This window comes from Poecilia reticulata, chromosome 7 (assembly GCF_904066995.2).
Source record: "Poecilia reticulata chromosome 7, P_reticulata-male-v2, whole genome shotgun sequence".
NCBI lineage: Eukaryota > Metazoa > Chordata > Actinopteri > Cyprinodontiformes > Poeciliidae > Poecilia > Poecilia reticulata.
In genome coordinates this window covers 20,808,344-20,822,842 of record NC_088836.1, presented here as the reverse complement: position 1 = coordinate 20,822,842, position 14,499 = coordinate 20,808,344, and the positions used below count along the sequence as shown (strand labels likewise).

At 41.0% G+C, this 14,499-nt stretch overlaps 1 protein-coding gene across 2 annotated transcripts in view; it reads right to left on the bottom strand.

Moving 5' to 3' along the window:
• Positions 1-14,499, bottom strand: part of LOC103467507 (metabotropic glutamate receptor 7-like) — a 166,336-nt gene that overhangs the window by 98,035 nt on the left and 53,802 nt on the right. The window contains exon 1 of one of the 2 annotated variants that reach the window (XM_008413941.3): positions 9,731-10,988. The exons of the other annotated variant lie outside the window; for it this stretch is intronic. Coding sequence (XP_008412163.1) covers positions 9,731-10,219 — 489 coding nt within the window. The 5' untranslated portion in view covers positions 10,220-10,988. Of the gene's footprint in view, positions 1-9,730; positions 10,989-14,499 lie in introns of those variants that run through there. 2 annotated transcript variants of the gene reach the window in all.

Genomic DNA, 14,499 nt, shown 5'->3' with positions numbered 1-14,499 from the left:
TGTTATTCAAGGTTACGTGTGGCAAACGCACAGACAGTGTGAGCAGTCAGGTCACATCCGAGCATCAGGTCGTAGGGTGTGAGGACATGATTCGTGAGCTGTGAATTATTAAACCCGGCAATGTAGTCGTATTGTTCAAGTTGGTGCTGAAAACAACGACCGTGCAGTGTATGCCCAGACCTAGATTTCTTTTTTTTTTAAATCGTGCTTTACACAAGTTTGACTGATGAAAAACACCAGGCCTGTTTTTACGCTCTAGGATTCTGTTGCAAGAATTTAAATTTTTCTTATTTTAAACGAATTGATTTCACTTATTTACCCCCACCACTTCCTTTAGTCACTTTTGTGTGACTGAATATTTACCCTATGGCCCCAGTGTGTCTGAAACTTTTCATTAAATGTTTTTATATTGCTTGGAAATGTAGTATAACACTCTTGTGTGTTTCTCTTGTTTTCATACCTTTGTGGCCTTTTCCCTTTCATGTCCCAAGAGGGAATTCTCTGTGACAAGTAAATCCACCGTATTAGTCTTAAGTGCAGTATAATTTCTAGTGTGCCTTGTGATTTCCGAGCTGGATGTGGAAAGTGATGAAATAGAGAACAAAGCACAGAAAAGGAAACTCAATGCTGCGTTTTGAAGCTCCAGACACACTGAAAGGCAGCACTAAAAGCAGCCTTTTAGCAAATTTACTTGACTCATTTACGCAGATTTGTGGGTCTGCAAGATCAGTGCTTGTAAAAAAAAAAAAAAAAAAACAGGAGAAGATCATATTTAGAAGGCAAACTTCTTACTCATCTCTACAGACCTTTTGTACTTACATAAGAGCTGAGAAACAGAGTTGGATGTCATTTAGTCATGCAGAAGATAAACCCACAACAGCTGAGAGGCTTTGAAACCGATGCCCCGCGCTGAACGTTGCGCGCAGGTCACAGATGATGCTGTTTGAACGGACTACAATGGGCTCCGCGGTGGCGCCTTTCACTCCACGCTGGATGGCTTTCTGCAGAACCAAGTTTTCAAATCAAGTTTCACTTTTCAGAGGAATGAGTGAGAGGAGAAGCAGCAGCAGGCAGAGACCTCCTTGTGCCTTTCCACTCATCCCCGTAAGAGGATCCGACGTAATGGGGTTTCCTCTCCTCTGGCTCCTTCTGCTCAGTAGAGGAAAAAAAAACGCTGAACAAAACTTCCAACGAAGTCTGATACTCCTATATTCTTCACACATTCCACAGCGACTGAGATGATCGGTTCCGAGTGGCTGGGCTGTGACCTCAATGTGAGTTTATTGCAGCATTTGTTGTGATCTCAAACGCAGCACAATAAAGAGTGTGACCCTACAGAGAGTCAAATTGTCGAGATTATCCAACCAAAACCCTGAACTGATGTAGAAGTCAGGCATGGTGCTTATTAAAGGCAGCAAAACAAAGATTTATTAGCTGTAAATCACACAAAAGAGCAATAAACAAGCTCCTATGTGTTGAAAAAAAATGAAGACCAGAATGCAAATGTATTCTCTTTTGTTAGAGAATATATTTTTTCATATAGGAAACTATTATTTTGCTGCAAATAAAGCTAACCCTGCCCCCCCCCCAGGCCATAGGGAATAACATTAATATTACTTGTTCACAAATTCATCTTAGCAGGCGGCTGACCCAACAGCTTTGTGTCAACAGCAATGACAACTTGTCTAACAGTGGCTGAATTTATTCATTTTATTAACACTGCACTTCAGCTCAGGCTGTTTACCTATTTGTCCATATATAAGTTTATAAATAGATGCAACTTTTTATCATCGGAGTTTCCTTATGGAAACACTAAAATTCAAACTCCCAAATAGAATTTAAACATAAAATTAACCGTTGGCATTGGCTGATATACGCCTTACGAAATATGACATTTTTTGCGACCAAACCTTTGAGGGCCACAGAGAACAATTGAGTTATGTTGAAAATAAAATTACAGAGGTAAGGTGACAACTGGATTTTATTAAAGGGTATCAGAGTATGTGGACAAGTACAAATGCAAATTCCTTTTCAGATTTAGACTTGTAAACACTCTTGAAAACAAGGTGCTGTTTTGCTTTGGTTCATGAAATATATCAATGCTTTTGTTTGTAATGTGATAAAATGCAAGAACGTTCTTAAGGCAACGTGTTTGTGTCCTAGCATCCCAATAAATATTCCTAAAGAAAAAATCTTTCACCTGCGTCCTCTAGTGATCCTCGAGTATTTCACCCTCAAAGCCAGAATGCTTTTTGCTTCGGGACATAAACCGTTCTCGCCTCGCTGACTTCTTCAAAAGTTCAACGTGTCTGAACTCTGCCCTCAGAAAACAGCAATACTCACCGATACACCAGCCAATTTGAAGGAGGAGGTGGGAGTGACCTTTCCTTAAGTAAGTATTGATTGATTGTTTTCCTGTTTGTATAACTGCATGCTTGAAGAACGCAAGTAATTCCAGGGAGGAACGGGGGAGGGAAGGAGCTGATGTTGTGCAGCTCACCGTGACTGCATGGACATCGAGCTGCAGAAGTAGAAGCGTTTAAGCATTAAGTACCAAACAAAAGGCGTGTTACTGTCATCCAGCAGAATGCCATTGTTAGCATACTTGCAACTCTGCTTCTCATGACATCCTTATTACTTGCTTCAGAGTATGCGTCAACTCCTCTTTGACAGTTCAAGTTTATTTTGGTCAAAATACCTAAAGGGTTCAAATTATAACCAGTAGAAGGAGTCGCTGAACTGAAGGTAATAGTGTCCTAAAATATCAACTTTGTATCACACGGCCCACTGATTTCAATTCAGATGCTTATGTTGTTATATGTTTACTTATATTTTAAAATAATTCTGAAAGGAATACAAGACAAACAAGCAGTGCAACGTCTCCTACACAACACTTTGCATGAAATGGCATGCATAAATCACTGAAGTGTTATGCAGTGTTGTGTGTTTTGTGATGGACTGACAACCACTAAGCCACCACACCACCCCCATTCAACAACGCTGAACAAGATCAAGCAGCTATAGAAGCTGTTTAACCCAGTTAATGGGTAGATCTTAGATTTTGGAAAAGTAAAATATTCTTTTATTATGAACATAAAATCAACAACAAGACCTGCAAAAAGCCACCTGTCTAACTGATGAATTATGAATCTGTTTATCTAGCCATCTATCCTAGTCTGTTAGTGAGAGCTTTTATTTTGTAATCCATTCCTGTTTGTTTTTCTGGGGGTGTGAATGCAGTGTGACATAGAGGGCAATTACATTAAGCCTTTCTTTAAAATAGGAAAGACAGGAAAACGTAGGAAAGTCGGTTGTGTGTTGATCTTTGTGAGTTAGGAAATAGTAAGAACAAATAATTCCCTACCTACGCTTATAATCAGAGCAATCTTTAATGGTTCAAAACCACTGACACTGTGACAAACCAGTGAGTAGGATGATAAAGAAGGCAAAAATAAATAAAATAAAACACTCCAGAGCTCCAGCAAACAGTTGTATCTTGGGATGACCAAGTCTTCATAACAAGCACAAAACGTTTAAACGGTACAGGACCTTTGATTTAAAACCATGTTCACTATTAGTCAAACAAGAGAACAGGTATATCTGCATGGATGAATATGAGGTCAGAGACCTTTTATAACTCCGTGGAGTATGGAGGGAAAAATGCTGTGGATCTATTTTTCTTCCAAAAACCCTAGGAAAGTTGTTAGAGTGTATTGCAATTTTAACTCTCTGAACTACTGTGATATTTTAATAAAAGCATTGCTGGGCTCTGTCAGACTACTGAAAATAAGTCTTCACTGGATCTATCAACAGGTTAATGATCTGAAACAGAGGAAGTGAGAACAGGAAAAGTGAGCGAACAGAAGAAGGATCCAGAGAGATGTAGAGACAGAAAGAGGACGATTACAAACTCAAGTTTTGACCTCTAGGAAGAATTCGATTATTAAAAGTAATGACCGACAAAGAGCTAAAAGCTTTGATGACAGCAGTGACTTTATAATAAACTTATTTCTTAATGTAGTATTTTTTACTAGTAAGTAAAGCTACTTAAGTTAACAGTCAGATTTCTCAAAATCTGAGTAAATGTGTTCTTCTGGAATAAAATGTGTTTATTTTCATTTAATTCCTTAAAGTTAAAGTATAGCACCCTAGTTGTCCTACATGGTATGGTGTCAGAGGTTTTAACAACTGTGTTGATACAAGAATGCATCAAGGTTTAAACTTTTTTTCTGTCTCACCTAAAAAGAGTTGAATCTTTAATTCTGAGACAAAAAACCACCTGCTTGTTCTTGTGTTCACTTATTGCTTTTTGACGCAACATTCATCTATTTTTGACTTGAACTGAGGAGCTTTTCGCTGCAAATAAAAGAATTGTGCTGGATGTATAAAAAATCTAAGTTAAAGGATTATTTTAAAATGCTATGAAGAATAATTTGTTTCTCATAACCATCTGGACTTTATGACCTTAAGAAGCCAGAAGTGTAACTCAATACATTATTTATCTAACTGCACTGCCCTACAGATGGGCTGAACATTTTGATTCATGTTTTAATTATCTTGAATAAGCCACCCTGCTAATGAGTGCCTGGCTATGATTGGCCCTGTTTGGTAGCTTATTGTAGTCATCCATATCCCAACACGCCTCTAATATCAGTCCACAGGGTAGATCGTGCAGAATTTTCTTATGGGAGCTTTTAAAAATATCCTAACAATATTTCTTGTATGTTCCAGCTATTGGTGTTAGAAACATTTGCAGTTCCACTTCCTTATATCCCACAGGGACACGTGCACAATGGCAAGGCAAAAGCCTTTTCTATTGAATGGTATAAACAATAATGTGAACAGAAATAATTCCCTTTACTTTCAATATTTTACAGCGTAGAGAAAGTTAAACTGTACTCGGGCAAGTCTGTGTTTAATGGCACGAGAAGCAGCCCATTAGCAAAGATGGAGAGAAAACACAAAAGCTGAAATCAGTGATTTGGTTTATTAAATGTCCACAGGACTCCTTTGTCTTCTGTCCTTCAGCGATTTTATTATAGCAGTTTGTGAGGATGAAGAGGTCTTTTCAAAAGTTCACAACTTTTTTGCACTTTGTCGCATTAAAACTGCAATGTGTGATGTGTTTCATTGGGATTTTGTTTGATATACTGACAAAAAGGCATTTGATTTTTTTTTAACACTTGTACAACGTGGTGTACATTTATATTCAGCTTCTACCAAAGCAACCAACTATCCTCAGAAGGTAACCAATTGATATGTAGTCCATCGGTGTGTATTTTAAAAGAACACTACAGACAGGTGAGAGATAAAGCAGCAGAGAAGCTTACAACATTGTTAGGTTATTAAAACAAAAATCCCAAGCTTTAAACATAATAACTACAAAACTGCCTGAAACATGGCCATCCACCTGAGACAACAGCCAGGGCAAGGAAAGCATTAATCAGAGAGGAAGCCTTCGGGTCTTTGGTAACTCCACAGGAGCTGCTGAGATTCACAACTCGGATAAAAGATTTTGCCAACAGGACAACAGTTAGTCATGCACTTTACAAATCTGGGTTGGGGTTGAAGAAATCAGTAAAAACCAGTGCAAAGAAATCCAATTATTATTGATAGCCGAATGGTTTTCAGTTTGAAATGTTCCACAGACCAGAGACCAAAAACATTTTCTTGATGTGGTCAGATGAGACTTTATACACTCTGAACACTCTATTCCAAACGTGAAACATGATGATGGCAGCATTATGCTGTGGGAGTGCAATCCGACAGGACAAAAAAATTCAGCCTCCAAAATGTGGCTTTTTAAAAAATAGATATATTGACTATATATCAATATATATAGAACATATGCTGAATGCATATGTTCACCCGAACTCCGAACTTCATTTGCTAAACTTTTCAAAAAACACGTATCCTTCGCCTTTCACTTCACGATTTAGACTGCTATGTGTTGGTCTGGCGCATAAAATTACAGTAACTTACACAGCATATCTTAGCATAGTAGCTTTTGGCTGTAAGGTGACAAAATGTGAAAATGTGCTTTTTGCAAGGCTCTGCACTGTAAGTATGTGCCTACTTATGCATGATTACCCACTCATAATCCTGCATATTTGACACACCATCTGCGTTTTTTTTTTTTATCATTTATCATCTGGCTGAATATTATAGCAGGGTTGTGACTAATTGCCTTAAGCAAAAGTCCACAGAAAACCCGATTTACTTAACCTCTGGTATTTAGTGTCATATTTGGAGCTTGTAGTGTCACTCACACACGCGCACGCATGCGCATGCACGCACACACACACACACACACACACATTCACACACACAATGAGCCCTTCTTATTCCTCCTGTGTCCATCTTCTCCACTGTCAGCTGAATGGATCACACTGCAAGTCTTCCATCTCCTTCAAATCAGTCACAGCGATGATTCTGTGAAAAAGGAGAGCCGACTGGAGCCTGTCAGTGCTATGAGAGCAGAGGACATCAATGCCTCACTTAGACAGCTATTCTAAGGGGGCTGCTTCCCCCGACAGGAGGACAAGACGGAGTTCACCTGGATTCAATACAAGGCTTTTCCCTCAGCCTTCAGCAGAAAAGATGCAATGCTGAACAGCAGACCGCACTCCCTGATGTTAAATGTCATCTTGATAAAAATCAATTTCATGATTCATTCAAGAGGCTAAAACTTACAAATGGACAAAAGTTGCCTCGCACTTTGAACTGTGCTGTCATCCTTCTTCTTCTTCTTATGATCGAGAGCAGAAAACAAGGGATTGGACGATTTTTTTTTTTTTTCCTGAAAAGGTGCAAAACATCATAGCTGCTGATAACAATTCCTGAGTTCTGCAGATTGATTTATTTTCCTCATGTGGCATTGTTGCTTCTCATTTCCAACGCAGCATGAAAGGCACAGAAATAAAAACATCTTAGCAGCAAATCGGCCTCACCATGGCAACAGTATTGATCAACCCTCCTGGGTCCTCAGAAAAATCTATCCCTCATGTCAATTTCCCAGCATTAACAGTTCAGCAGCCACTCATGTCTTGAATAGACGGGCCATGATATTTGGAATCTGGCAATAAAATCTGCGATCATTATTTAGCTTCCCTGATGATTCATTTATCACAGGAGTGAGACACCAAATGACCTATTGATATTCCGGGAGAACAATGAGGTAAGTAGGCTAGGAGGGCAACTTCAGACATTAGGCTTCAGGAGTACTCACTCTGCTTTAGCATCCAGATTGAGCTACTGTGAAACATTTTACCTAAGATGCTTTTCTCTCAATAAATCAATGTTTTGTTTTGTTTTTTGGCAGGGGTGCGGGGGGTGTATCTGTTCATAGCTCATGAATTACAGCTTGGGATGAGGACATTTGTATTTTGTTCAAAAACCTGTCAAATTCCAAAAGACAATGAAGGGGACACAGGATTGGAGTTCTTAGTTGAGGACCAACTATGAAAAAGGATTAATATCCAGCAATATGTTTAACATTTTTGATGTCAACTTCAAACTTCAAGGCGTTTCATGGTTAATTCCATCATCCAAAAACAGGATGGGTATGGCAAAAGTGCAAACCAAAAAGACATGACCACCTAAACCGACAAGCCAGATGAGGAGACCTTCACAGAAAATGGCATAAACAAAGTCACTGTCTAAAAAAACACACAAGTAGTTCAATTTGCTGTTGGCCACAAGCCACGAAGGGGACACAGCAAACAAGTACTGATCAATTAAAACCAAGATTTTAATTTTCATAACTTTAAATAACTTTCTTTGTCGACGGCATAAAATCAAAACAGAAACATTGAAGTTTTTGGTTGCAGAATGTCAAAGTCTAAGAATGTCAAAGTCTTTTTAATGTGTGTAAATAGTTTGTCAAGGCACTGAGTAGGCTTGCACCGAAAGTTGCATTTCTATCAGTTCCACCTAGCACATTGAATTATTAAAAAACAGGATAATGCTAAGGTGAATATTTTCAAAGGAATGCTTAATTTCTCATCATTCAGGTGTGGCAGTTTCGGCATGATGATTAAGTGGGAACAGTTTCGGGGAAGCAAGGGGGTGACGCCGAGTGATGGATGAAGCTGCATGACAACTGCTGTCACTCCAAAGATTCCTCAAGCTTGATTACGACAGCCGAGCTTCAGCGCCACATCGCGCATGAACTACACCTACACTCTGACACCTTGACGCTTGCAGACGTGCGGCTCCGACTGGTGGGCGGAGGAGAGACTGAAGGGAACTGGAGAGTGATCTGTCTTACAGATCTCGCATAGAGATTAATGAACAGAAATTTGATGTGCACAGCGCAACCAAACACTAATCAATAAATTAAATAAATAAATAAAGTTAGAATAACAACTGAATGTGTGTGTGTGTGTGCGTGTGGGGGTGTGCGCGCGTGTGCGTGTTTATTTTTTTAACCAAACTACTATCATGGAAATTTCTTATGCTAACAAGTGAACTGGCGGCAAGACTAAAAGCTGTGGTGGAGTCCATCTGTCCAGCCAATTAAGCCTCAAAACCCACAAAATAGCCGATAAATAAATAAGTGATGGTATTATGTTTGTGGCGCTTTCTGTAAGCGCGTGTAAAAAGGAAAAATATGGAGGAGCTAAAAGCTTGTTAAGTATGCTGATGGTCTTCCAGTTGCAGTTTAACTGATACTTACTGTCAGGTCAATGCTCTGTCTAATTGAACTGAAACAAAACACTGCACGACAAGTCCGCGAGTTGCAATCTGCGACCACAAATCATTAGCACAAACACTCCAGCTCCTGCTCTACTGTCCCCATGCACACAGGAAAGGCTGCTCACAATCCCGCACACTTGCAAGAGTAGCTACGTTGTGTTTCAAGCAATTAGTTATTTTACCATGGAGCTGTGCTTTAAATATTTAATTTGGTGTATTGGTGCCCTGCTGCTGCCGCTTCCTGTTTGAATGCAGCACCAGCATCTGACTGTAAGCAAGATAAGGAGATGTGGCCACAAACACCTTTCTTTAAAAATAAAACATTCAGTCTCTTTGACTTGCAGCCATCAAGTTCAATAAGGCTGAAAACAGTTTGAAAGCAAGGTTTTGTGGAGATAAAAGCAAGCCAACTCAACTGTAATCTAGGCTTTGAGGTTTAAAACAATTTATATATATAAATATATATATATATATATATATATAAAGAACTGCCTGCTGTCTCGTTGTACAAGAGGCTCCTATAATCATGTGCAATCACATGAAATAGGCCTGTTATTCTCAGGAGGGGGGAAGTTGAGTTTGGGTGTGATTGTGTCAGGTTGTCAATGCCCACTCATCCAGACTCTGGAGTGAGACTGGAACAGACGGGAGCTGTTCTTTCAGCACCACCGGGGACATGCAACAGCACACTCAGCTGTCGCATACACACAGTGTAGTGGTTTGGAAAGCCACCCAAACTCACACCACCTGCCCTTCTAGAATCTCCACGACTTATAAAGTGGACAGAATTCGCGATCAGAATATGAATGAAAACTTATGCAGGGGAAGTATATCCACTTTTTTATTATTATTATTATCATTATGATGATGATTTCTTCTTCTCAGAGAGGAAAAGAGTAGGCGCACCACTTCCTCTGTCCCCCCTGAAGCGCACAAATGCCAGGAGATTGTTCACAGTAGTGGGAAATAAATAATAAAAACATGAAAGCCACACACAAGAAAAATAAATAAATAAACTTGCTCAGAGACTTGCCTGAAACAGGCGTAGGATGTTGGCAACCATAATCGACACCGAGCTCGCCGAGGCTCCGATCACTCCCACCACTTTCTCGGGCTTGACGAACACCGGCGGCTCCCCGTTCGTGCACCTCACGTCTGAAGTGTCCTTTGTGATGAGGGCTTGCACAAAAGTTAAGGACTGCTCCAGCGCGTACGTATCCCTCGAGCAAGTGTCAAGCACCCGTGCGCCAAGGGTGATGTTGGGTAAGAGTTGCTCGTCCTGGTTGATCTGGTCCAGCGCGTACATCATGGCCTCCAAGCGCTGGATGCCGTTCTCCTTTTTCAGGTCCCCGCACGGCGTGCCGTCGGGTCCCCTGGAGTGCACCGGGAAGAGTCCGCCGAGGGTCAAGTGCCCCTGTGTCCGTATGGAGTGTGGCGCGTAGGTCTCCTGGAGCAGCGCAAAATCCACCACGGCGCTCAGGAGCCAAAACAGCCTCCAGACGCAAACACCCGGACGCGCCATGCTCAACTTTTGTAGCAAAGACGGAGTCGACTGATGATGATTTTTGAAGTTTGTTAGAAAATCTCCATTTTAGTCACCAAGGTGGAGATTCAACAAGCTGGGCCGAAGAAGAGAGACGGAATGAAAGGCTCAGGCAAACTGCGCCCATCGCTGTGCAGCCAGGAGGAGCGAGCAGCGCAGCTTGTTGAATAGTGAAGCCCCCGACAGTAATTCAGCTCCCCCCATCCATTAGACGGACAGTATCAGTGATCACACTCCGAAGATTAACTGGCTGTTGGAAACACAGGCAAGCCGCTCTCTGCTCAAATCTGAAATACCTCAACAATCGCAATTCAAGCAAATTCCGTGGGGGTGGGGGGAAAAAAGGAAGGGGGCAGTAATTATTTCTCAAAATCTGCGCTCAAAATGAAAATTGTGCACCGGCAGAAGTGGGTGACATTCTTCCCGGCCATAACAACTCCACGGAAGCGCAGGGAAGCTTGGCTCGGCTGTGGTGTTTGTCTCCCATGGGTGCATAATCATCTCCTCAGCCTCCAGAGAGAGAAAGAAAGGGAGAGCACAGGATAGAGCGAGAGAGAGGGACAGTAAGACAAAAAAAAAAGAAAAGAAAAAGAAAGAAAGATTAATACCCGCGCAAATGAGCGATCACTGAGCAGAGGACTGAGAGAACCCAGCTAATTAAATCCGCGGCTGTTCTTTTTTCCCCGTCTCTGCAACCGGTCGCATTTAAGGGCGAAATGAATGAGAGGTTTCAGTGTGCGCGCCGAGTTTTCAGCTCCCCCCCTTTTTTTTCCTCTCCATACGAGACGTCACTCAGTTGGCAATGGGGGTGGGGGGGGGGACTGGCACCACTACACAGCAAGGTTTCCAGGAAGTTGTCTCCAGACTCTTAAGAAGGGAAAGGCAACCAAAAGAGATCGCATATACGCTTAAATAATGAGGGGGAAAAAATGCGAGTGGCTCTCACTGCTTCTCTGTGTAGGCTATACTTCCCCCTCAAACACAGACACGCAAACAAACACACACACTGGGAATTGGGAAGAAGAAAAAAACCCTCGGCGTTTCCCATCTTTTGATGTTGACAATGGCAGGCATGACATCGAGATTGGTGGCATTATGAAAACAGAAGCGGCAGGTTTTATGAGGGGCTTCACCCCACCCACAGGAACGTGCCTTTCCTGAAATAGTTTGGGATTAATTACTGATGCACCTTTAAAACAGGGAGGAGGGAGGAAGAGGGGTTCCAGGCTGGTCTCCCAGGCAACCCTTCTTCTGAAGACTCTCCTGTGCAAAATGCCCCCCCCCCCACCCCCACCCCCCTCCACCCCTCTTTCCAATACACACATGCACTCAGTGGAGATAAAAACTCTACAAGCCTCTGTTCAAATGCCAGGTTTTTGTGGTGTAAAAAACGAGACCATTGTGTATCATTTTGACAAAGTTTTCACCTTTAATGAGGCAAACATTTTGTACAGTCCGACTTAAAAACAAAGAGAAATCAATAAAGGTACTTTTTAATAAAAATATCTTCAGCATCTTTATAAGGTTTTTATTAGCATTCTACTTATTTGTAAGTACTTACCCAGATTTTTTTTCAGGTTTAGGTTTAGTTTTGAACTCTAGCCCATTCCTAGCCTGGTAAAAACCTGCTCCTTGTACTACACGTTGCTTGTCCAGAAGTCTCCACTCTCAGATGTTGAGAAATGATTGCTTCACCGAGGCGCGGACTGTGTTGAGGTTTTAAATTTTATTCAACTGGTAAAGTTTGGACCCCACTTTTCGCCCGGAACGTTTGCTGGAGATAGGCACCAGCACCCCTCCCGACCCCACTAAGGGATAAGGGTGTAAAGAAAATGGATGGATGGATGGATGGTAAAGTTTGCCCAAGACAAACGGTAAGAAACTTGCCAGAGATTGCCCGCACTGTAAACAAACATTGTCCACTGCAAATGGAGAAGTTCCAAGCTGAACGACGCGGCTGTTGAAGTTAATATTTGGAAGCGTGGCCAACGTGGTCTGAATGGCTTTGTTTACTTCCTCCGCTGCCATTGTTAAAACTCCAGGCAGACTACAATTTTAAAACGTCGCAGAAAATCAACGTCATCGGTCACAACTTCACCTTGTGTTCGCTGATTGGCCTGGTCAAAAATCGACCAGATACAGTCCGAGTAGAAAGCACAGACTGTGACGGAAGCCAGAATTGTTTTTTAAATAAAAAAAATTCTGCTCCATTCCACACTTTTTTTTTTCTCATGTCTTTATTCTTTTGTTGATTTGGTGGTATGTTTGGAGTCAGTGTTTTGCTGAAAACTAAAATTAATCTTCACTTTTCTAGCAAAAACCTGAGGGTTTTAGATCAAAGATGAATCTTTTGACTTGGATTTCATTCTGGGTATAATCCCTGACCATGCTGCTTCCACCGCCAAAAGTCAATGTGGGTATGATGGTGGGCAGTGTGTCTCTGTGTTGCACTGTGATGGATGTCTGCTGGGCACATCAGCCCCCTTGGTGACCCTGCAAAGATAAGCAGATGGGCAGATGGTTGAATGACGAACGGCCGGACAGATGGATGGGTTTCCGGGTATGTGTCCGTACCTGACATTTTCCCTTGTAGTAGAATTGTTTGTTTTTCGGTTGAATTGTACAGGATAAAAAGGAGAAAGTTCTAAATAAGTTATCATTTCAACATTTTTTTCACCACCAAAACCTGGCGTTTCAACAGAGGCATGTAGACTTTTCTTATCCTCTGTGCACACATGCATCACGGTGTTGGCACACTCACTGATAACAAACCACACCTCCAGGAGCAAGGAAACCTCGCATCCCACTGACAGAACACTGCCATCAACAAACTATTTAATTGCACAGATGGTTGTTTTACCAAAAGCAGATTATGATAATTTGCATTAGCCAGGGACTCACTTGGCAATTTGAAGCAATAATTAAAAAAGGTACTTTCTTCTTGCTACTCAAAGTAAATCTAATATGCAGAATGACAATAATAATCAATGCTAGGCTCTGCTAATGAGTACATGCTCAGTGGGTTATGTGAGAAAAGTGCTAATTATATACTTGGTAAGTGCAATAGTTGTGTTTAAGCTTTCAGTTCCAAGTAACTTTAGTAACTGGCCACTTTTAAACCAGCTACAGCACACAATTATATTTATAAGGCTGCAGGTGTTAAAACATGGCAGCAGCGTTATTGTAAGAAGATTTATTAAGAAGTATATAGCGCAGTTATAAATAGTTGGACACTTTTGAAAAAAATTGAGAACGAGAATCTAGTTCCATAATATGATAAACAAAATGTAAAAAAAATATAGAGACTGATTATTAGAATAATACACTTTCCATATTTTTATGTGAAGATTTTTGAAAACTATTCTAACATTTCACAATTGCATGCTACTTTATGCAGGCACATGTAAGAATGCTTGTACATACCACTGTATATGAAGTCAAAAATATTTACAGATTTTGCTCATTCATGTTTGAGCTGCAGATAATGGCCAGTTAGTATAAGAAATATAGACGTATTGATTTTCTAAAAGGTTTAATTAGGTTCCAGAAAATGAAAGACCAACAGACTTTGCGATTCTGCTCTTACAAAAGGCGGTCTAAACTCCTGACCTTCCAAAGCAGCATTCCATCAAGTGATGAACCTTGATTCATGCGCGATCTGCTGCTATCAACATTACATTATATTCACATTTGCTCTGGGTTCCATCTTTTTAATTCTCCACAGACTTGGAATTTAGGTCAGGTTAAAAGCGGTCACTGTGAATTGGTGTATCGCAAAAATGATTACAAGGCATAGAATCCCTTTTTATGAAAAGGCTTGTTTCATTCTTTTTTCTTTGTTTAATTAAAAGATTAGACAGAGTGATGCTGCTGTAACTGAAACTTGTCCCGATGACACGACTAGTCCTGAATGGACACATTTTCTAATTAATCAAATTGAATAGAAACTAATTCAAGACTAATCCTGCCAAGTAGTGTATTTATCTCCATTAGCCGCACTTGGTACATGGATATCTTTCAACAGGCTAATTGTGCATGTGCAGCCTCAGGCATGATAAGGTGCTTTTGGATGTAGATTTTGTGCACATTCATGAGACCAGAAATACATTAAAGGTGTCGGAACTGCTCGGAAGAGAACGCTGAAGGCAGGAATCGGGGATATAATCGAGGAGCGAGGCAGATGGCCACCTCCACCGCGAGCACGCTGATGGAGACAGGCAGGGCAGGAAAAATGCAGCAACAGATTCCACAAATGACAC